Source organism: Indicator indicator, chromosome 2 (assembly GCF_027791375.1).
Source record: "Indicator indicator isolate 239-I01 chromosome 2, UM_Iind_1.1, whole genome shotgun sequence".
Classification (NCBI taxonomy): Eukaryota; Metazoa; Chordata; class Aves; order Piciformes; family Indicatoridae; genus Indicator; species Indicator indicator.
Window position 1 is genome coordinate 7,636,174 of NC_072011.1, and position 24,704 is coordinate 7,660,877.

A 24,704-nucleotide genomic window follows, 5' to 3' on the forward strand; every position below is an offset into this window, starting at 1 on the left:
GCTGTCAGAGAGGTGTGTGATTTAGTCTGCAGATCCACTCCTGACCTTTCCTCAGCTTGCTAACAAGATTGGTAATTACATTGGATAACAGCAGGGAAATACTGCCCTGCAATAGATATTTCAAGTCTGGAGCACGACTCAAACTCAGATGCAGATCTCTGCTAAAATGTCACACTTCAAGAAGTAAGCATTTAACCTGTGATCACAGAATATTCCAGAAGCTGAAAGATTGCTTCTCTTTTTCCTATTTTTACCTCAGGCAGTTATAAAAGATCAGTTAAATAAGAGTCAGGGCAGCTTTTCACATCCTGAACACATGGTGATGTCTCCATCCACACATAAAGCAGACCAGCAGGAGCCAATGTGCTGAGGAACTGAAGCCCACATTGCACTCAGTTCTGAGGGCTTCTTTCCTTATTTTTCCCTCCTTACTGGACTAGCATTAGTGGTGTCCTACAGGCCAAATGTCTGCTTGTGCTCTGGAGTTCATTAGCTGCACACCAGCAGCAGCACATCTTGTAGCTCTGTTTCATCTAAAATGCCTACCTGAGGTGTGCTGCAGGACGGTGGTAGGTGGACACAGTCAGGAGGCTGACTTCCAAAGAGCACTCCACTGAAATTCCAATGTGCATGTTACCCTTAGCTTTGCTTGGGTTCTGCTGCTTGGGTCGTTTTTGGTTTTAAAAAAGGTGAATAATTAAGATTCATAAATACATACCTTTCTACCCAGTCATAGCCCATGAGCTTCAGTAGTTGGAACAAATGTTCAAAGTGATTACTTTGACTTTTGTCTGTCTAAGGAATAAAATTGGTGCAGATTAGAAAAGACTCCAAGTTTGATAAGGATTAGCTTTTAACACACAAACACATGACCCCAACAGGTACTGTGCCAGTAAGTGACTGCAAGCAGGATTGAGACTTATGAAAGCAAGCAAGACTTGAAAAACAGCTGGCACCCACGGCAATGGGATTTTGCATCTTGTTATAAAAAGTTATCTGCCTTTTCAAGAATCATCATTCCTAGGTCATGAAGGCAAAACCATGAAGTGAAATGAAACCCTGAGCTGCTTAATTTCACATCATCTGTGAGCTGCCCACCAAACAAAAGGATGACCATGAGCCAGCAATGTGCCCTAGTGGCCAAGAAGGCAAATGGTATCCTGGTTGGTTAGAAGGTCAAGAGAGGTTTTCCTCCCCCTCTTCTATGCCCTGGTGAGGCTGCATCAGGAATACTGTGTCCAGTCCAGGGCCCTTCAGTTCAAGAACGACCTCAAGGAACTGCTTGAAAGAGTCCAGTGCAGAGCCACAAAAATTAAGGGAGTGGAACATCTTCCTTATGAGGAGGGACTGAGGGAGCTGGGGCTCTGCAGCTTGGAGAGGAGGAGACTAAGGGGTGACCTCACTCATGCTGATAAATACGTGAAGGGCAAGCATCAGGAGGAAGGAGTTAGGCTCTTCTCAGAGATGCCCAGTGATAGGACAAGGGGCAATGGTGCAAGCTGAAGCACAGGAGGTTCCACATGAACATAAGAAAAAAACTTTTTCCCTGTGAGAGTGACAAAACACTGGAACAGGCTGCCCAGAGAGGTTGTGGAGTCTCTTCTGGAGACATTCAATACCTACCTGGACACATTCCTGTGTGACCTACTCTAGGTGACCCTGCTCTAGCAGAGGGTTGGACTGGATGATCTTTCGAGGTCCCTTCCAACCCCTCATGATCTGTGATTCTGTGAAAATGCCTCAATTTTTACTTCAGAACCTTGCTGCTCTTATATCCCTGTGTTTTACACCACCACACTTGATGGTTCCTTTGGCTTAGAATTAGAACACCTCTTTAATCTGTCTCCAGAACCCACTGGTTTTACTGTCTCCAGAGTGATTTGTGGAGTCATAAATCAGGTGCATAACTTAAAAAAAAAAAAAAAAATCTAACTTACCACATTTTCATATCAATGATGCACCTTGCACTCTTTCACTTCCAATTACTTTCTCCTATGACTTAAAGTAGTTTCTGATGGCAGTTTATGTCAAAAGACACATGGGCATTACCAACCACACCACAAACAGCAGGCAGATTTTTTTCCACATGTCCTTAATTGATTTCAGATAAAAGCACATGGTTTTCAAAATTATTTTCTGTTTACAAATCTGGATAAAAGATTTAGAAGCATCATGTGCTATGTCCTTGGTAATGTTACAGCAAAAAAGAGTTTCACACAAGTGAGGAAGACCATCTTGCTATTTGTTACTGATTCTGCTGGAATTGGTAAAAAGCAAAATAATGGAACCAAGAAACATAAAAAGATTCCCCATCCTGCTGCTTCATTCAGACTGATTAAAAACCACTTTATGTACAACTGCTGCATAACACAACCAAGGCACTACTCAAACCCATAAAACTTTACATTTCAGATAAAATATCAGGACTCTAGAGGAGACAGACATTTATTTTAGACTATTAATTTCTGAATTAACATTTTACAACCCTTTCTATCACTGGCAGCATTCTCTGACTCATTTAAATATTAATCACAACATTTGTATGGAAAATACAATGTCAGTTGAGTAAAAGTTCTTTAAAATAAAGAACAACAATGAATTTTTGTAACAGAGAATAAGTCCAGAGCTAATTTTTTTCAGCCACTCCATGGGTTGTGAACTGAAAAAGAACCAAGACACAGTGCCACATCAAGGTCCAGATGCTGGGCAATAAGGGCATCAATTTTACTACCAAAAATACAATGTGCCAAAGTCATATTGTGAGCAAGAGGCCCCCTGGATTATTGCAGAGAGTCAGGCTCAAAAGTGCTGAGTGAATCCAGAATTACTTACCACATAAATCATAGTGTCAAACTGGTGCTTATTCATTCGGTCTATAGCAGCAGCAAGGTCTCTGAAAGAGAAAAGGAGAAACTGTTTGGACTTCCACTCAATATTCCTCATTATTTGCCTCTCTGGGAAATAATCTTCTCTTATGGAGGTGAGAGGACTGCCTGAGAGTGATCTGTGTATGCCTCACACAAAAGTGTATGCTTTGTCCATGTGTTTGAAATGCTTTTTTTTAACCATTGTGGTAGTTTTAGGCTAAGCCTTTAAAATTTTTCACAGCTCTTGAACAGAAAGTAGTAAAATGTAAATAAATCACTACTGGGTGTAAAAAGGAACATAATGATAGTTCTAAACAATCCCATTGGGGAGATATCTAAGATTTGGTTCCCAAAACAATCTCTCTTCTTGCTTCCTCGGGCTGGGAAATACTAACTTTGGGCTTCTGCTTGACCTTGGCTGCATTGTTTTGGCTAAGTCTAACAGCAACTTTCTCTGCTCCTTTCTCTTGTCCCTCTTGTACAGAGAGGTAAGGAGAAGGCAGGGATGGGAGAAGCTACTAGCTTCCTCTGGTCTTAGGCCAGGGGGGTCCTTGTGCTGTTCATTACTTGTAAATACCTGTAAATATTATATATTTGTACATACTCATTGCATGCCATTGTAGATTGTAGTTTTGCTTGTAAATACAGCTTCCATTTGCTTCCACCTGAGCTGGACTGGCAAATTTAATGTTGGGGGGAAATTTTCAACCCACCACAAACTATGAAACAATTATTATGCACAAAGTTTGGTCTCTGTTTACTGGGACTTGAAACAACTCTCTCCTGGAAAACTGACCCAGGGCTTCAGTGTCAGGTTTATGATAAAAAGCTCATCCTCACACACACAAAGCATTACAGAGGAACAACCTGCTCAAAACCCTCCCAGGACTGTCACAGGAGAGCCATTGGTCCCATGGCCCCATGCTCCAGTATCTTAAGGGGGCCTACAAGAAAGCTGGGGAGGGACTTTCAGGGTGTCAAGTAGTGATAGGACCAGTGGGAATGGAACAAAACTAGAAATGGGTAGATTCAGATTGGATGTTAGGAAGAAATTCTTCACCATGAGGGTGGTGAGACACTGGAACAGGTTACCCAGGGAGGTCAGAGAAGCCTCATCCCTGGAGGTTTTTAAATCCAGGCTGGATGTGGCTCTGAGAAACCTGATCTAATGGGAGGTATCCTTGCCCAAGAAAGTGGGGTTGGAACTGGATGATCCTTGAGGTCACTTCCAACCCTGACGATTCCATGTCCCAGTCTGCAATCTACCTCAGGGGTCATCCGAAGCAGCTCCCCAGCACACCTTCTGACTCAAGGAGGTTACTGCCTAAGGGATATGGGATGCATGGGATGCAAGGGAATAAAAGCATTTTGCCATTGCATAAGAGTTATTACAGCATGCTTAGGGAAGGAGCCAAAGATGTGAAGGGAGATGCCAAAACGGACAGGTAGCTTGTAAACAGGGCTATTAGTGTGTTTGTCTGGTTGTGCCCTCCACCTGGTCAGCACAGTCTGTCCTTTCTTCTCATTAAACTCCATTCCAAACTTTTCCTGGGTGAGGGGCCTCCCTTCTGCGTGCATGTGTGTTCAGAGGGCTAAGTATCAGTAACTGGAGTTGGGGACTACAGCTCATATGAGCCATGCATTTGTGGTGCCAGTAACTGAGGGGCCTGGAGGTAAATGAAATTGAGACAGCAACTGGAGTCTGACCATGGGTGACAGGGGCCAAGGTGTCTCTGCTGCCAACAACTGGAGCGAGGGCACACACATCCACATGTGACTGACAGTCAGTACCAAGCTGAACTAGTCACCAAGTGCCTTGGGAGCTAGGTAAGTGTGTGCCTTCAAAGAGGAAGCAGCCAGAGTTCTCTGATGTTGGCATCAGAGGGTCCAGGTCAACTGCTGGAGAGACAATAAGGGCCTGGGGGTAGACTGCCTGTGAAATGTCTGCAGGTGGCAACAGGGAAGAGTGAGAACCAGGGCCAGCTACTGGATGAACTGCATGTCTAAGCTCAGTTACTGAAGGGATCTCCTGTGTCTGTACCAGCAACCGGAGTAGGGCTCTAGGCTCTGGGGGCTTGCATTCCCAGGTGCCAGCCCTGGGGATCCAGGGGCCAGACAATTGGCAGACCTAGCGTTGGAGTTCAGCTACTGGAGGGAAACACACTGGGCACACATTCTCTGTACATGTGTGTGTCTTTACTCTGAAAGATCCTTGTGTGTGCCTTGTCTCTGCCTGGCTACAAGATTCAGTACCTCCCTACTGTGCAGGACTGACTGCAGCATCTCTCTGGTACCCTTGCTCTGAAAAGCTGTATGCAGTTTACCCTGAAGTAAACATCTGATCTATTTACATTACTGGTACAAAGAAACTGCTAAAGCTTCCATATGATGATCTTGGAGGTCTCTTCCAACCTGGTTGATTCTGTGATTAAAATACCCAAGAGAAATGTCAGGATTCTCATAAGAAAGCAGGAAAATAGTAATAAAATTGATGTTACAGACCTGGTGGTCCACAAAGTCAATGAAGACATGGCTGCACATATCGGGTTTTTTTCCTGCATCCCACTGTCAATAAACATCTTAAGCAAAGGTCTTTCTAAAACCTTCATTATTTGACATTTATTAGATTAAGAGATCCCAGCTTTGTTTCTGAACTCAGCAGCTGGAGAAAGTATTATTTTATTTATGGAAAGAGATTTCCTAACAGACTGCCTAAGATGGGGAAAAGTATTTAAAAGCAGTTGTTTTTCCTGAACCATTTTCATCCCATCTTAGCTATGTTGATAGTTCAGTCACAATTACTCATCAGTCGAAGTGTTCCATCCCAGAAATAAAAAGCTTCAAAATCTGTACTGTAACTCAGAAGCACACTGACAGAATCACAGAAACATTCAGCTTGGAAAAGATCCTCAGGACCCCCAACCGAGTCCAGCCCAGAACCCTACTCTACAAGGGTCACCCCTAAACCATACCCCCAAGCACCACATCCAAACCACCCTGAAACACAGCCAGGCTTGGGGACTCAACCACCTCCCTGGGCAGCACATTCCGATGCCTGACCACTCGTGCTGTGAAAAACTTTTTCCTAATGTCCAGTCTAAACCTCCCCAGCCGCAGCTTGAGGCCATTCCTTCCTGTTCTATTGCTAATTACTTGTGAGAAGAGACCAGCACCAGCCTCTACAAGGTCCTTTCAGGTAGCTGTAGAGAACGATGAGGTCTCCCCTCAGCCTCCTCTCTTCCAGACTAAACAGCCCCAAGCCCCCACTCACGTACAAAAGGCTAACTGGCAAAATGAATGCCACTGAACACAGAATGTCTTACTTGCCTTGTGATGTACAGAGATGTTCCATCACTACGCATGACGGTGGAAAACGACGAGAGGTCTTTCTTTTCCGAAAGATCCACAACTCCTGTCCCTTTCCTAAAAGTTGAGAGAAGACCCTGAGGTAACTGCAAACCAGATCCAACATACAGGTAGGCTCAGGTAAGACAGAGGTCAGAACCAAAACAAGTGCCTCTTGCCGGGAAACCCCCCTCACTGTTGAAAATCTCCTCCTTTTCTTTGAATGACTGCCTTCTTGAAGGCTTTTTTGAAGACTTTTTCTCCAAGTATGTTGTTATCACTGTTGACAACAGGAAGCCACCTGCCCACATTCTGCTGCTACATGCTCCTCAGCCTGGAGAAGAGGAGGCTCCGGGGAGACCTGATAGCAACCTTCCAGTAACTGAAGGGGGCCAACAGGAAGGATGGAGAGAAGACTGTTTACAAGGGCCTGTGGCGACAAGACGAGGGACAGTGGCTTCAAACTAGAGAAGGGCAGATTTAGATTGGGTATCAGGAAGAAGTTCTTCACTGTGAGGGTGGTGGAACACTGGAACAGGTTGCCCAGGGAGGTGGTTGAGGTCCCTTCCCTGGAGATACTCAAGGTGAGGCTCAGTAAGGCCCTAGGCAGCCTGATCTAGTTGGGGATGTCCCTGCTGACTGTGGGGACTAGATGCCCTTTGGAGGTCCCTTCCATCCTGGACCATTCTATGAGTCTATGACTATATTTTCTGTCCCAGTTCAGCCAGGCAGGCCCTTCATCAAGGGAAGGATCTCATCTAACTCTGCTTGTTAAACAGCACATGCAGCTACCAAGCTAATTAACAGCCTAAAAGGCCATTAAGAGTCACTGTACCTAATTTGTCATGCCAGGCTTCTGTGCTAGCCACAGAAAAGGCCAACAACTTTTAGCTGGGACTGCACAAATACTGTTGGGCTTGTACTAGAGCAGTTACCAAAACCATCTAAAAAACCCTCTTCCCCCTAGGTTACACACAAACCTCACTTCTCATACCTCATTTGGAATGCCACTGAGTTGCAACTAGGTTTCATTTTTCACTTGAAATGAAACTAAGCAAACTGTAGGAATAGATTGAATAGTGAGTTTGTTCATACTCTGTTTTCTGAAGAAGTCCTTTATCTTCCAACATCTTTAGAACTTCCTGGGATTTCTCTTGGTAAACTGATTCTCCAGAATACTCATCAAAGCACACTCCTAGACGCTGAAAAGTTCCAAGAAGACCAAAGAAGGGTAAGGTTGTTAAGATGGAGGCTAATTATTTCTTCAAATTAAGTTAAATGATAGGTCTGTGTCACAGGTCAGAGAGAGTGCAAAGATTACTTTTATTCCTGGGAAGGTCACTTAATTGTTTAAAAGAAAGAATGTTTGGATTTTGCTTCAATCAATTTCTACATTAGAATTAATCTCCCTGAGTTGAATACAGCATTAGCTAAAACATTCAGGAGAAATTTGGTATAAACTATTGGATAGAGCAATTAGTTTAAAAAAATAAAATCTGAGGCAGGTCTCTTGTTGTGCTGGAGGCAAAACCAGTGGGCTGCAGAGAAATTATGTGGACATGAAATCAATCCTATTTTAATAGGATGTTGAAAGAAATAAAAAAAAGCAGGAGCTGCTCAGAAACACTGCTGAACCTACAGAAATCACCATTACTAGGAAGGCTGAGGGTACACCTAGGAGAGACAGAATGACCTTATCTGTCAAAACTGGCTGAAATGTAAGAGTAATAAAGACAAGGTTTTTAACTGAGGGCAGCAAAGCTGTCAGTCCATCAGCTCAATACTTATTAGTTTGAATGGAACTGGGAGAGAAAGATCTAGCTGTACCATTCATCATGGGATCAATGATGAGTGACCATCGTGATGCAGCTGCATACACAGCCCAAAAGCCACTTACCCTAACAGGTCAGCTTTCCACTACAGTTATCAAGGTTGTGCCTCACTTAGGAGATCTTAAATCGAGGCACTTGGCATGAATTCAGTGATACATTTCAGGGAAGAAATAAAAGCACAGCCAGGTTATCGAAATTACTGAGCAAGGGGCAGGCCACTTCTCTTAACTTTGCAATCAAGGAGAAAAGATATGACTCATTTCTACAAATGCATCAAGAGGAAGGAGCTGGAAAAAACCACTGGAAGAAGAAAGTGATATAAAATGAATCACAAATTCTTTGGAGCTACAAGTTAGAAAAGAATCCCTAAGCCAACTGGAAGTGGGCACCCATTCCAGAATTCCATTGCAAGAAGGAAAACCACCAGCTGGCTTTGAGATGGGCTCAGCTGGTTCTTGAGTAACATTGCATAATATTGATACAAGAGACTTCATTCAGTTACAGAAGATATATTGTGCTCCTTTTTCCCAAACTCCTCTAAGATTCATTTTGTGGTTAGTGGCACAAACAGTTCCCAGGAAACAGTGGACCCCAGCTTCATTCCTGAGATCCCAGTATGCAGCAGATGGCTGTTTGTTAGCTCAACTCAACCTGCAGGTAACTTAGGCACTGGCTACCAACATAAACTCCTGCTTCTGTAATTTCTGACACTTGATTTAATATGCAACATGCACAGCTCTGCGTGAAAACATTGGATCAAAACTGCGAAAACAAGATTTATCTCCTCATAAAATTTATCCCATGGAAACTGCTCGATTCAGCAGGTTGTTGCTGGCTTCAAAGAGAAAGTAAAAAATGAACAGTATTTATCTAACACTGATTTGTTTCGTTGCTTAGCTCCATATTCTTAGCTTCAGGGCTTCTGAGAAGGGAGAATAAATCTGGGGGCCAACTACATGGACTCCATTAAATAAAATGCATGCAAGGTGTCAGCAACAAGAGCGCCTGCTTGGATGTTAGATTGTTTATTGTGCTTTTTCCAAACAGAATGGGGCACAACCAGGCATACTGAGAAACATCTTCCCCACACTGACAGCATTACAGCAACCTCTGTGTTCCTAAGTCAGTTCAGTGCTTGGCAGTCTCTTGGATGAAAAGGTGCTCTGCACTGTCAATGAGGTTAATAAAAGGAGACCATTTTACCAACACCACAGAAAAAGCAGTGGATCATTTGTACCTTGTAAATTCGGATGTATTCCTCAATACTGAAGTCTCTAAATTGCTTCCAAAGTGACAGTGCCTGCTCATCATGTTCCTCCAGTTTTCTAAAGAAATCCTTAGCCAGCTCCTTTATGTTTTCATCTTCTGCTGCTTTGTTAATCTGCACATAAACCTAAAATATAATGACACTGTAAATGTCAGAGAAGTATAATCCTCTCCTCCAATAAAAGTAAGCAAAGTTCTTGTATAACAATGCAAATAGATTGAAAGATGACATTTGTAACATCAACATTTTGAAGGCATGTTATAGGACTACAAAAAGCACTACAGAATCTTGGATTAGCCAGCTTTGCCTCTCTACAGCAGATTTGGCTCCCCTGTTCATTAACATATTCCTTTGTATCTAAAGGCTAAATATTCACCCAGAAAATGGTTCCTTGCTTTCCACATGCAGCATCTTGAAAGCCCATGGGAGAGTTTTTAAAATGTTGAAGTACTACATAAAAACAACTAAATTAACTAAATTAAGTCAATTAGACATCAGTCCTGTGGAGAAGGACCTGGGAGACCTGGTGAACAACAAGTTCTCCATGGGACAGCAATGTGCCCTTGTGGACAAGAAGGCCAATGGTATCCTGGGGTGCCTTAAGAAGAGTTTGTTCAGCAGATTGAGGGAGGTTCACCTCCTGCTCTACTCTGCCCTGGTGAGGCCCCTCCTGGAATATTGCATCCAATTCTAGGCTCCCCAGTTCAAGAGGGACAGGGATCTGCTCGAGATAGTCCAACAGAGGGCTTCAAGGGTGATTAAGGGACTGGAGCACTGCCTTATGAGGACAGGCTGAGAGCCCTGGGGCTTTTTAGTCTGGAGAGGAGAAGACTGAGAGGGGATCTAATAAATGTCTATAAATATCTGAGGGTTGGGTGTCAAGAAGGAAGGGACAGACTATTCTCAGTTGTGCCCTGTGATAGGCAAGGGGCAATGGATGTAAACTACAGCACAGGAGGTTCCACCTTAACATGAGGAGGAACTTCTTTACTGTAAGGGTCACAGAGCACTGGAACAGGCTCCCCAGAGGGGTTGTGGTTTCTTCTCCTCTGGAGGCTTTCAAGGCCTGTCTGCTGTGTGACCTTTGCTAGATTCTATGGTCCCGCTCTGGAAGGGGGGGGCTGGACTCGAAGTTCTCCAGGGGTCCCTTCCAACCCCAAACATCCTGTGGTTACTCTATGTATTTAGACTCAAACAGTTCAACATTGTTTAACTTTTAAGCTATTTTAGAGTTTTGATGCCCAAACCATTGCAATCTTGATAAAGAATGATTTATGAGCACTTCACTCCTGCAATGCTCAGACATTGAGTTTGCCAACAATACCTTGCTTGCCTGGGTTCCATCTATTAAAAACAAACAAACAAAAAAGCTTGAACAGCAAAACTCTTGAACTTTTCCCCTTATGTCCCAAGATTTTGAGAGATTTTAACAGGCAGTACAAGATTAATGCTTCTTTAGTTCCAGCACCAAAAAACAAAAAAAAAGGAATTTGAAGTAAAGGGAATTCAACCCTTTCCAAGGGCAATGGTTGCCCTCCTCACACATCCTACCTCCTTGTTCCCCAGTCTTTGATTTTGTAAAGCAAAAATAATGCAAAAGGTGTATTTGCACTTGACCCATGACCAAAATGGAAGTTGCAAAGATGTTTGGAGAGGTAAATTTGTCTATACATTGATTTATAGAGAAACTTAATGGAAATGTTAAACTAAGTAGAGCAAAAAAAAAAAAAAGACCACTTTGAAACACATCTCATTTTTTTTAATATAAATCAGGAATATAGCTGAATAAGCAGTTTAAAATTGGGAATATCCAGTAAGTATCTTAAGGAGCCTACAAGAAGGCTGGTGAAGGACTTTAGGATGTTGGGTAGTGATAGGACTAGGGGGAATGGAGCAAAACTAGAAATGGGTAGATTCAGATTAGATGTTAGGAAAAAGTTCTTCACCACGAGGGTGGTGAGACACTGGAACAGGTTGTCCAGAGAGGTGGTGGAAGCCTCATCCCTGGAAGCTTGTAAGGCCAGGCTGGATGTGGCTCTGAGCAACCTGATCCAGTGTGAGGTGTCCCTGCCCATGGCAGGGAGGTTGGAACTGCATGATCCTTCAGGTCCCTTCCAGCCCTGACAATTCTGTGATTCTATGAAGTAATGGTTTAGAACCTTTTGCAGCTTGACTGAATACTGTACTCTGACCTTTCTTAAGGTCATGAAGACTACTACTACTGCAACAGACAGTATCGTAAAGCTGCAGTGCAAAGTGCAAATATTTGAAATTAACATAAGAATGGACTGAAATTTCAAGCAAAAATTAAATAACAGGCAGCACTGCACAATCACAAGAATATGACTACTTCCTGTCTCTTTAAATCAACCCTATAGGTCTAAAACACCTCCATGCTGAGAATCTCAGGCCTCAGGAATAAGGGAACAAGCAAACAAAATTTTATCTATGTCAAAGAAGCTGGCAAATTCAGGGGGAGCTGCTCTGCCACATAAACAATCTGCCTAATAGGTATTCAGCTGTAGAGTACCCAAGTATTCAAAACACAGTTTATTCCTTTGCCAGTAAACAGATTTATTTGACAGTTACCCTGTGACACACTGTCTGAACACCAGTGTTGGTTATCACAGAATCAGAGAAACATTCAGCTTGGAAAAGACCCTCAGGATCACCAAGTCCAACCTAGAACCCCACTCCACAAGGCTCACCCCTAAGCCATATCCCCAAGCACCACATCCAAAGCACCTTTAAACACATCCAGACTTGGGGACTCAACCACCTCCCTGGGCAGCACATTCCAATGTCTGACCACTCTTTCCCTGAAATACTTTTTCCTAATGTCCAGTCTAAACCTACTCACTTGTAGCTTAAGGCCATTCCCTCTTGTTCTATCACTAATGACCTGTGAGAAGAGACCAGCAGCAGCCTCTCTACAAACTCCTTTCAGGTAGCTGTGGGGAACAATGAAGTCTCCCCTCAGCCTCCTCTTTTTCAAACTAACCATCTGCAGCTCCTTCAGGCTTCATCAGATTTATTCTCCAGGCCCTTCCCCAGCTTCCTTGCCCTCCTCTGCACTGGTTCCAGCACCTCCACATCTCTCTTGTACTGAGGTGCCCAAAACTGAACACAGTACTCGAGGTGTGGCCTCACCAGAGCTGAAAGGCTGCAGCTCCCATGCCCAGCTCAGAGGGTGGAGCACAGCTCAGCTTTAAGAGACTACCACACATGACCCCTGACACAGCTCCATTAACATTAAAGATTTTACTTTTAAAGGATAAGGGCTTGAGCATTACCCATTCAGAAAATTTTGTCATACTATGCTATCCTATCCTATCCTATCCCCTGTCCTATCCTATCCCCTGTCCTATTCCATCCCCTGTCCTGTTCCTATCCCCTGTCCTATTCCTATCCCCTGTCCTCATAATTGCTAGATTTGTGCAGGTAAGTACCTAAATCACATTCTGGTATGTACAGCATGCTTCTCAACCAAAGATCATTTCCAAGTACCAAAAGACAGATAAAAACTTTTGCTCACTGCACTGTATGAAACAGGAAGTGACAGAGGAACTGATAAAGAGGAGGAAATAAATATTAACTCAGATGACATTAGGCATATTTGGGTGAGACCACAACCAAAATTGTGTTAGTCCTGCAAAAAACAAGACTTGTTAAACCCATCTCAATCATCATGGCTAACTGGGAGAGTCCACTGAGGACATTTTGTCCCTGCCACACAGAAATGTGTGTCACACAGCACTCACACCATGCTGGTGGGCATGCTAGACAACCAAGATGGCAACCTACTGCTGAAAAGCATTTCCTGAATGCCTGGCAGCAGAAACTACACCTTCTAATGCTCCTGGCTCTTTCACACTCTTGGACAAAAGCAGAGCATTCTGCAGAGCCAGAACAGTAGTCTGGAAGACGATGGTCACTCCTCCTTACCTATATAAGCTGTGTCTCCATTTGAGATGCAAAACACCTCCTTTTCCCAAACTATAGTGATTTATGTGTTGAGCAATGTCAATTAAATATTACTTACTTAGACAAGACTGTCAGGCTGCCCAGGGACCTTATGTGTTGAGCAATGTCAGTTAAATATTACTTAGACAAGACTGTCAGGCTGCCCAGGGACCTTGTGGAGTCACCATCCCTGGAGGCACTCAAAAATGGCCATGGTGGTGTCAGATCAACAGCTTTCCAAGTGAAACAATTCCCTGATTCTATGATCTTTACACCATACATGCAACTTCTTTTCACAACTTTGGTAAGCACCTTACTACAGCATTAGATGAGAGATATCATCTATCTGTGAGCTCCTATATGCCCAGTTAAGAGAGTTGATATTGTTCAAGCCAACTGTGCTGGCAGCAGCAGTCAACACAACCTAAGCATCAGTCACCTTTGTTGTGGGGCACACTTTTCAGCTTAATGAAACCTATGTTGCCATGGCCTACTGGAAATTGTTCCTGCTGCCACGGCCCAGGCTAGCACTGGTCTTTCAAGCAAGACCATTTAAATCCAACAAGAGTCTCATCATGACTCTGCAGATACACCATTTAGTACAGGTAAATTAAATGTGTGTCCTCTGAAGTCCTTAGCTGGTCTTTTCTGAACTTACCTCGAAAAGGTGTTGTAAGGGACTGGATTTTAGCTTTTCTTTGTTGCCAAAGTGTTGAAAACCAACACCCAGTAAACCTTGAACAACAAAAATACAGAGTTAGACAACAGCCCAGTGTGTATATTATTTTGTTGATTAAATTGTTTTCATAAGCAAGTCTAGTCTTAGCCTTGAATGTAATAAAAGCAATGCCCTGCATTTTTAAGCAATATAATGATATAGGCTTAAAAAAAAAAAAAAATCTAAAGCACAACCTTTTATTCCACTGCATGAAAAAAAACAAAAACAAAACCAAAATTATAGTAGCCAGAAATTAGTAAGAAATACTAAGTTGATTTTTCAATTCCTCCTAAATGGAATTTGAGTTTCTGGACTTGTAGAGAAAATTGTCTTCTGCACAGCAATCAGCTGTAAATGAAGAGCCACACTGTGGAAACTGTTCAGCAACAGAACATGCTCAAAAACCCCTGTTTTGCTTCCTTCCTTAACAGTATTATCATTTCAAAGACAACAGATGCTGTAATATTCCATATACCACTCATGCAGTATTTTCAAGGGATTTTTTTGCTGCATGCTGAGTCTTGCTGGGAACTAAGAGTGTGAAGCCAACATTGACAAGTGGGATGTGTAGGTATGCTAATATCTATGAGACATCATTAGGAAGTCAAGCTCTGATGGCTCATAGAACAAGCTACCCTTAAAGAAACTCCTTTTCAATAGAAGTAGGCTGACTTTATTTCCTAAACCCTAACCTGTTTTTCTTACTTAAATCTGCCATGGCTTCTATCACAGTCAGTGTTTCCAAGAGGGAAGTTTTTGAGACAGTGCCATTTGTTTACTTGGAGAGGGCTTTCCAAAGGTTTACCTGCATACCTACTCCTCAGCTGCTATCATCCTCACATCAATCCTGGTTCTTGTCAGCTCGGAGGAGTGAGCTGACAGTTCATGAGTTAATGGGCTGAAGGAGTTCAAGGGCTCTTTCAGGTTAGACAAGATTGAGATTTGGATCTTGCCTTTTCAGAGGGGTTTTGGAAAATGCTGAAGCCAAACTGGGTATATGAAAAAAAAATGCATTTTCTCAGCATGCAGCAAAAAGTTCCCTTGAAAATATTGCATGAGTGGTAAGTCGAATACTACAGCTTCTATTATCCTCAAAATGATAATACTCTCAAGGAAGGAAACAAAACAAGGGGTTTTGAGCACATCCCTCCACATATTTGTCTTCCTCAAACTATCCCCAGCCCATGTTATACTCACCAGTCACTGGCAAGATACAGCATGTGTTGGGATTGATTCTGACTTAAGATGTGCTGACTGGTTAGCCAGCAGACTAAACACAGAAGTTAACTTTCTCTCCCAGAGGGCACTGCAATGTATTTCTATCCCTTCTTGACTGCCAACTGTCAAATACAAAAAAAAAATCTGTTCTCTTGGAAACACTTTTCTTTGTCAGGTCTGGCTGAAGTTGGCCAATGGGTTCAACACTTACTAGAAGCAGAGTGACAAGAAGAAGATGGACAGACAGAGCAAATGAATGAGCTCTGTTACCTCAAGAAACCTGCCTCAGAACTGCCTGAAGGTTGAGGACTTCTCTGCCATGCTTCAGCACAACATGTTTTCAATTATTATGTTTTAAAGCCTCTGACAATAGCAGTTGTAATAGAAATGCTGACAGATTGTTAATTACAGCACTGCTTGTGGGAAAGGACCATTGTAATAATATTCCTATGCTATAATTTTGTGAAGCATGACTGTATGATTTGCTATAAGACCTGTAATCTATTTGAGTTAAGCCAGCCCAAATAAAAAAGGGGAGCACCCATTTTGAAAGAAACAGTTGGAACTATTAGGTCAAAAGCATGATCCTTACAGTTTTGTGCTGTACAACAGGTACACATGCAAAGAACAGGCACTGTGATCTTTATACCTTCAGGAAGCTTTTAATTAAAATACATAAAACTCCTGATATTCAAACTTAGGAGTACAACACAGAACTTTTAAAGACAGAGTGAATGAGGCTTGAATGAGGCCATTGAGAAGCTCCTTAACCACACTGCATTTAATTGCTTAATCGTCGTTGCTATATTCGTTATACAACAGCATAGTGACAAAATTATGTCTACAGGGCAAAAATGAATGAAGTACACAGTGATGAAATTACTGAATTTTAGCTGAGCTCATTTTGTCTTCAATTCCTACAAAACAAATCCTAAGTGAAACAAAGCTCTGCTCTGAGTTACTGTTTGATCAGAAAGAGCATCAGGAAAGATGACCTGCAAAGGAAATAATTTAACAGAGGAAAAAAAAAAAACACAGAATCACAGAACTGTCAGGGTTGGAAGGGACCCCAAGGATCCCCAACCCTCCTGCCATGGGCAGGGACACCTCACACTAGATTAGGTTGCCCAGAGCCATACCCAGCCTGGCCTTAAAAACCTCCAGGGATGAGGCTTCTACCTCCCTGGCCAACCTGCTCCAATGTCTCACTGCCCTCATGGTGAAGAACTTCTTCCTAACATCCAACCTGAATCTACTCACTTCCAGTTTTGTTCCATTCCCCCTATCCTGTCCTATCACTACCTGACACCCTTGAAAGTCCCTCACCAGCTTTCTTGTAGGCCCCCTTCAGATACTGGAAGGCCACAAGAAGGTCTCTTTGGAGCCTTCTTCAGACTGAACAACCCCAACTCTCAGCCTGTCCTCATAGGACAGAAGCTCCAGCTCTCTGATCATCCTCATGGCCCTTCTTCAGACACACTCCAGCACCCCCAGATCCTTCCTGTAATAGGAGCTTCAGAACTGGATGCAGTACTCAAGGTAGGGTCTCACAGTCACAGGAATGCTTTACTCAACTGCCTAAAGCCCAGAAATTCACTCTAGGAGAATGGGTATAACTGAATATATTTCAGTTATCTACACTGCTGAGTCTGAATACATAAATGGAATAGAGGGAGAGTATTTACACTGAGGTTTTAACCTGGATCTGCTCATGAAACTGATTCATTGATGTGCCCACAAAGAAAAGTACCAGCAAAATCAGAGGGAGCAGCACAAGGGTTGGAATGAGCAAAACTGGGTGCTTAATAGACACTGCACTTTGTGTTTGACATTTAAAAATAACTATATGGCCACTGATTTCAGAACCCAATGCAAAAGATGTGGAATTTCAGTTTTCACAGGTGTACAGCTTTCGAGAATGAGGAAGTAGGCAGAACTGCATTTTTTAAAATGACTAAAATTATCACAGAATCACAGAATTAACCAGGTTGGAAGAGACCTTTGAGATCACCAAGGCCAACCTATCACCCAACACCATCTAATCAACTAAATCATGGCACTGAATGCCTCCTTCAATCTTATTTTAAACACTTCCAGGGATGTGGTGGTGACTCCACCACCTCCCTAGGCAGCACATTCCAATGGCCAATTGCTCCTTCTGTGAAGAATTTCTTCCTCACATCCAGCCTAAACCTCCCCTGGCACAACTTGAGACTGTGTCCTCTTGTTCTGGTGCTGCTTGCCTGGGAGAAGAGACCAACCCCACCTGGCTACAGCCTCCCTTCAGGTAGCTGTAGAGAGCAATGAGGTCTCCCCTGAGCCTCCTCTTCTCCAGGCTAAACACCCCCAGCTCCCTCAGCCTCTCCTCACAGGGCTGTGCTCCAGACCCCTCACCAGCTTCGTTGCCCAAAAATATGTGAAAAACAACTTTAGGGGGCAAATTAGAAAAGGAGAGAATATGGATCAACTTAAAATGCAAGATTAACAACAGAAACCAACAAAGTTGTGAATTCTATGGATGGGTCAGCTGTCAGAGGGATACTTAGAGATCCAGCAGTTGGATGTAAATGATCTCTGGTCAGAGAATAAATATCCAAGCACTCTGGGCTGCACACAAGAGGATTTTTCAGGCCTCACCTATCTGATGAAGAGGAAGGAGAGTGCATGTGTGTGAAGACAAATATCCTTCAGGGCCTGTTCACTTGCACATTCTCCACTACACACCTTTCGGTTGCTACATTTTAAAGGGAAACTGAGTATTTCGAAGGAAGTGTTGAGATATCTTTAAAGATACAAACTCTCCAGGCCTCAACCTGCCAAAATGCAGTTGGGCTGTGGAAGTTAATTATGCTTATGAATAACAAACAAGTTTCCAGAGGGAATAACAACAACAACAAACAGAAACCCCTACCCAAACAAACAAAAAAGAGGGGAAAAAAAGAGAGAAAAACAGAAGAAAAAAAAAAAAAAAGAAGAAAAAAAACAACCAAACCCAAACAAAAACAAAAAAACCCCAAACCCATAAACCAGGTAAGAAAACACCCCAACACGTTAAGAAAAACACACAAAAAATATGCATTTTTCTACAATTATCCCATTGTTGTGTGTATAGGTGTGGCAGAGGTTAGTAAGCTTACTCCTTCACAACCAAAATCTGAATAAAGAAGACAGTACCAGAGCAGATATGCAACTCCTATGGTAATGTGCATGCATTTTGTCTGGAGGCAGCAACAGAAGTCTGTTCAGCTAGGACAGCTCCAAAAGTACATCCAGCACACTCAGAAAGTATTTATACTGCCCTTTAAAAATAAACCCCAAATGACACCTACATAGTCTGAGGAGCCACTGAGGGACAGAGAACCTATTGGGTAAAGTTCCTCCTGTTATTTCTTGTACAGGAGTATAGGTCATGCAGCTGATGGATCAGTCGGGACTTTTTTGTTCATATTTTAAAGAGGATTAACTACACAATATTACCTTCATGAGCCCAGAGACTGAATCCAATGGCCCTGTAAAACCCAAAGCTGGAAATCTAGACCATATGATACAGTAGAAAAGAGACCAGGAGAAACAGATATTAAAACATACCAAACTGCATGCCCCAGTCACCAAGGTAATTTATTCTTATTACTTCGTGTCCCAGTGCCACTTTGAGATTTGCTATAAAATTCCCTGGTAAGGAAACAAAATTGTTATTATTCAGTTGTAGTTAGTCTCTCATCCACACAAAACTGATTTCTGTTTTGCAAGATCTATATTAAAATAGAAGAAGAAAAGCAATTAGATGAACTATTCCACTATTAGAATTTCATAACTAAAAGCAGGAATATTCTGAGCAGGAAAAGAAAGGTCACACATTTGAAAGGTGCCACAAAATGTCACTCACTCTAATGAAAAAATCATACAGGTGTATGTGCATGCATGTACTACAAAGTACATAAGCAGGAAAAACACTTTTTGTACTCTTCTTGTATTCTCATAACCATGTGGCAGTACACATAATTCCTGCCACAGTCAGGCAACCTCATACCAGGAGGCTAAGCAAGTACTCAGAATTCACAAACTGCTGTTAACTGTGACGTTAGAGAACGTCCAGTCCTCAATCTCTACATACTGCTGGAGCAGCACTGAGCTCTGCACTTAACACACTGGGTGTCTGGTGTGCTCTGAACTTACCATATCACACAAGCATGTCTTGGTTCTATTACAACAAAAACTCATCACCCTTCTCTTGAGCTTAGCTACAACCACAGAATTACAAAGAAATACCTGCATCCCTTCCTGTGTTTTCCTCAGCTTCGAGAGTATATTTTAATTACAGTAGTGATGTAAAAGCACGCAGAAAGCTTTCTCCTCTTCTCTTATTTTAACAGCATATTACAGCTTGCAATTACTTTTAATTCCATTCTCTGTAGTCAACTCATTCTCTTACTACTGGGCAAACACTGATTTACAGAACATTTTGAATGTGTTTTTTTTTTTTCCTGCAGCGAAGGATCCAGAAATACGACATAAGAGGGCATTTCACTCAACTACCAGTCCATGAAGAGCTACAATTATCAACTTTATGTAATTAATAATTATACATGATACATTAAGTATAATTAAAAACTAATACATTGTTAGCTGCACAGATGCTGGAGGATCTTCTGCTAATAACCTGCAAGTTTTTGTTGTGAAAGAGGGAAAGGAGGAAGAAATTATGTTTTCCATGTGTCATTAGAGCACTGAACAATAAACTGAGTAATGATTCCATTACAAAGTACAGCAGCTCTGTCAGTAATACTGGCATAAAGGCATTAACACATAAAAGCAAGCTTTTTGCAAGACAGCCACCAAGACATAATTATCTGACTGCTCTGCAGTCCAGTGCCAGTTGGAAATTTAAAACACGAAGGACTCTCATGAAAACTGTCCTAGGTGTCTTTGCAGAACAGTTTTTAAACTACTTCATTTAATGTTCACAGTCATAAAACTGCATCATGTGTGACTTCATAAACCTGCCAGCAACACACCACGCTCTTTTCTTCACTGCATAATGAGCAAAAGGTTTTTAATCAGCAAGTTGAGCCTGACAGGCCACTCCACTGGAAGAGTGAAAGGTTAGCAGAGTTTCCCTGTCAAGTGAAGCAGGAAGACAAAGAAGCCCTTTTAGGAGGCAGTTAAATGCAGACTTACCAACTATAGTGGAACGCAAATGTCCTATGTGAAACTTTTTGGCAATGTTGGGGGAGCTGTAACAGATTTTCACAAATAATGTTTGTTCAATGTACAAGACTGACAGATCACCAACTCAAAAGAATTCAATTCATGCATATAGAATATTTGAAATAAACCCAGCATTTTCAAATTTCCCCGAAAATTCACTGATAAGCTTCCATTCTAGACAGTCTTTGCATTCCATTCTTGGAATGGAATAAGCTTCCATTCTTGCAATTTTTCTATCCAAGCAGCTTTTCTTTGAGTATCAGTTGACAGCAAGTGAAACAGGAAAAAAGAAACCACAAACAAAAGCACAACAAAGAACCCTCCAAAACCCCAACTACACTCACTAGTGACAAAGGACTTATACTACATTCACACTTTTGACATGCTTAGGATAGAGTGATCACTCTTCTTGTACCTTTATTAAAGATCAGATACCAGGACAGGGGACCTTGTGTACAAGAATCAGTAACTAAAACCATATTTTCTTCTTAGGGGCTGCCCTGCTGGAAAGCAGCTCCACAGAGAAAGACCTTGGAGTCCCAGCGGACAGCAAGTTCTCCATGGGACGATAATGGAGAACAATGTCCTTGTGGCCAAGAGAGCCAATAGTACCCTGAGATGCATCAAAAGTGTGTCCAGCAGATCTAGGGAGGTTCTTCTCCCCTTCTACTCTGCCCTAGTGAGACCACACCTGGAATACTGTGTCCAATTTTGGGTTCAAGAGACAGAGACCTGCGGGAGAAAGTCCAACTTCCCTATGAAGAGAAACTGAGATCCCTGGGGCTGTTTAGTCTGGAGAAGAGTAGACTGAGAGGGGATCTGATCAGTCTATAAGTATCTGAGAGGGGTCAAGTGGAGGAGGCCAGGCTCTTTTCAGTGGCACACAGTAATAAGACAAGGAACAACAGATACAAACTTGAACATAGAAGGTTTCAGCTCAACATGAAGAGAAACTTCTTTACAGTGAGGATGACAGAGCACTGAAACAGGCTGCCCAGAGAGCAGAGTGGAGTCTCCTTCTCTGTAGACTTTCAAAACCCACCTGGATGCATTCCTGTGCAGACTACCCTAGGTGATCCTGCTCTGGCAGGGGGTTGGACTTGATGATCTCTGGAGGTCCCTTCCACCCTCTAACGTTCTATGATTCAATGAACAATGGTCCCCCACAAAAGCCCTGTACACACAATTTTTTTGCCACTGATAACAAAATGGAAGGTGAGATCTGAAAATTCACCCTCTAAATTAAAGCCAAGTGCTTACTCTGCATGACTATGGAATACTGCAGAGGGAATGCAAATGACCAAATGCATCTCTATATAAAGAGATCTGAGTCAGCCACTTTTCATTCCATGGGCAGGTGACCGTAAACAAAATTGGACTGGACAGAAATTTTGGGGCTAGCAATTTAGCAGATTTATCAAGACAAATGTGTAGTTGCTTTAGCAAGTGAAAGAGGAAGGTATTAAGGTAGAAAAATAAATGAGTTAGTGGCTGAAAATTCAGGTCTTGTTTCCTGAGAGCAAAATAAAAGATGCTGGCTTAAAAATAGAATGCTACTATGCACTAATAATGAGAATATTCTTAGTGGAGGGCAGTGTGAGGTGCAAACCCTAAATATCAGAAATATAGCATGGGAAAAAGCTTTGATTCTCTAAATACAGCTTATATTCTGCTTGGCAAATATATGAGCATCAAATATAGCTGAATATAATATTGTAAAGATGCTTTACCTTCACAGGCATAGAATCATAGAATTGTCAGGGTTGGAAGGGACCTCAAGGATCATCTAGGTCCAAGCCCCCTGCCATGGGCAGGGACATCTCACACTAGATCGGGTTGCTCAGAGCCACATCCAGACTGGCCTTAAAAACCCCCAGGAATGAGGCTTCCACCACCTCCCTAAGTGTCTCACCACCCTCATGAGGAACAACTTTGTCCTAACATCCAACCTGAATCTACCCATTGCTATTTTTGTTCCATTCCCCCTAGTCCTGTCATTACCTGATACCCTAAAAAGTCCCTCCCCAGCTTTCTTGTAGGCCCCCTTAAGATACTGGAAGGCCAAAATAAGGTCTCCTTGGAGCCTTCTCTTCTCCAGACTGCATAGTCCCAACTCTCTCAGTCGGTCCTCATAGGACAGCATCACACATGACAGCAAGGAGTGTCATTCAGTGAAATATCCATCAGCAGAAAAGGCAATTTTCTTAAAGAACTCATCACATTCACTTACCTGTACTCGATCACTGCCTTTTGTTTAGGCACTGTAGAGAAAAGTTCACTTTTTAATCCATACTCTGAGCCTTCTTTCAACACTTGCTGCAACACAGTCTAAACCACATGAATTAAAAAAAAAAAAAAAAAAGTTTCAAAACCAGAAAATGTTTTCAGCAAATCTGTTCACCAATCACAAAAGAGTCTGGTTCCCCAGCTTCTATTCACATGAGGGATTCACGTGGTCTGGTCTGCCAAGCAACCAAGATCTCATATGCAGAAGAAAATGACATGAACTTTTCCAATCTGCATCTGATCAAACTGAAAATTCAGAGGCAACTGAAAACTCAGTTACAGGCAGAGAAAATAAAGACTGATTTTGGTAGAAAGCCACATTTTAATAATTTCTAATTACATAACAGGAAAGGGCAAGAGAGTAAGTTGAGAGTAACTGGTGGGCAGGAAAGAAAACTAAATCCAAGAATATAGGTAGAACAGTGACCTCACACAAAACGAGAGATTTCTCATGTAAATAGGGTTCTAACCAAGACCCTCACCTCTCCTAATTCAGGCAATACATTTTAAGATAAAAAGAGTACCTTGTAGAACTAGACCATAGAATTGGATCACCATATCACAGTATATCAGAGGCTGGAAGGGACCTCAAGGGATCATCAGGTCCAAACCCCTTGCCAGAGCAGGACCACTTAGAGCAGTCCACACAGGAACGCATCCAGGTGGGTTTGGAAAGTCTCCACAACCTCTCTGGGCAGCCTGTTCCAGTGCTCTGTCACCCTCACTGGAAAGAAGTTTCTCCTCATGTTGAGCTGACATCTTCTGTGTTCTAGTTTGAACCCGTTGTTCCTTGTCTTACCACTGTGAACCACCCAAAAGAGCCTGGCCCCCTCCACTTGACACCCACCCCTCAGATATTGATAGACATTGATCAGATCCCCTCTCAGTTTTCTCTTCTCCAGACTAAACAGCCCCAGGATCTCAGTCTCTCTTCATAGGGGAGATGCTCAAGTCCCCTAAGCATCCTCGTGGATGAAAAAGTAGGAGAGCTTCTGAGCAGCAAACTTGGCTAGAGAATTTATCTCATTGAGCAGCCAAATGTTCTCAACAGGTTTGGCTTTTTTTTTTTTTTTTAATGAATAAAAAAGCTACATGATGTACCTTTGGGCTTCCTCTTCCCATGAATACACCTTATCTAGTGACACTTTGAGGCTAGTTCTCCTAGGAGTCCTGTCCTATATCCAATGTTTTTGTCAAGGTGAAAAATAGAGGGGACTTCTGATGTGCACAGTACAGTCAGATCATGTAGGTCCAACACTCTGGGATACATCAGACTTCTCACACTCTCCTTGTGAATGAGGGACTGAAAGAAATCACATGAGCTCTGACCATATGAGCATTACCATACATATTTGCTCACCTGAACAGCACATGAATACATTTCTCTCAATTCAGGAAACATCACACAGAAGTTCTAGATTTCATGACTATTACTAGAACTAATTTAAGAGACAAAACAGCTACCCCAGAATCCTCTCCATTAGTTCACTGAGGGCAGGCTGCAACAACAGCTCATGGAATATGTGGTCATTTATAACTCTAACAATATATTTAAACATCAACCAGCAGCTTACATGACCCAAACAAGAGCCTGAGCTACTTCTAATCTTGGTAGTATGAATTTAAAGCTGCTTTCATTTTTCATCCTTGAGCATGACTCAGATGAATGTTTTTTTCCAGTTACTTTCCATCACTGTCCACTGTATTTTTTCATTAATTATTTTTAGGAATAGCATCTGCCTAGTGGTCTTTTACTTTCCCAGTGGAAGAGAGCATGTATATTCAATGGGAAAGCAGAAAAAAAAATGGAGACTTTTGCAAGAATTTAAGCTTTTTCAGAACTACCTAGTCACTTAAGTCTGTAACAGGAAGAGGAAGAAATAATACATTCACATTCTACTAAAACTGCCAAGTTTTAATAGGCACCAAAAGCCAGCCTGCCTTCTATGCCTTCAGTGCCAAACAAATCCAACTACTCAGTATGTCCAAACACCCCTTCT

The 24,704-nt window shown here is 42.3% G+C and overlaps 1 protein-coding gene across 1 annotated transcript in view; it reads right to left on the reverse strand.

Moving 5' to 3' along the window:
- The window catches only part of RARS2 (arginyl-tRNA synthetase 2, mitochondrial), a 43,797-nt gene that overhangs the window by 12,487 nt on the left and 6,606 nt on the right, over window positions 1-24,704 (reverse strand). Inside the window, exons 5-13 of the mRNA XM_054397609.1 lie at window positions 22,649-22,746; window positions 20,389-20,444; window positions 18,799-18,882; window positions 13,933-14,009; window positions 9,282-9,437; window positions 7,308-7,414; window positions 6,195-6,290; window positions 2,833-2,893; window positions 719-795 (exon numbers count right to left, since the gene is read on the reverse strand). Coding sequence (XP_054253584.1) covers window positions 719-795; window positions 2,833-2,893; window positions 6,195-6,290; window positions 7,308-7,414; window positions 9,282-9,437; window positions 13,933-14,009; window positions 18,799-18,882; window positions 20,389-20,444; window positions 22,649-22,746 — 812 coding nt within the window. The remainder of the gene's footprint in view (window positions 1-718; window positions 796-2,832; window positions 2,894-6,194; window positions 6,291-7,307; window positions 7,415-9,281; window positions 9,438-13,932; window positions 14,010-18,798; window positions 18,883-20,388; window positions 20,445-22,648; window positions 22,747-24,704) is intronic.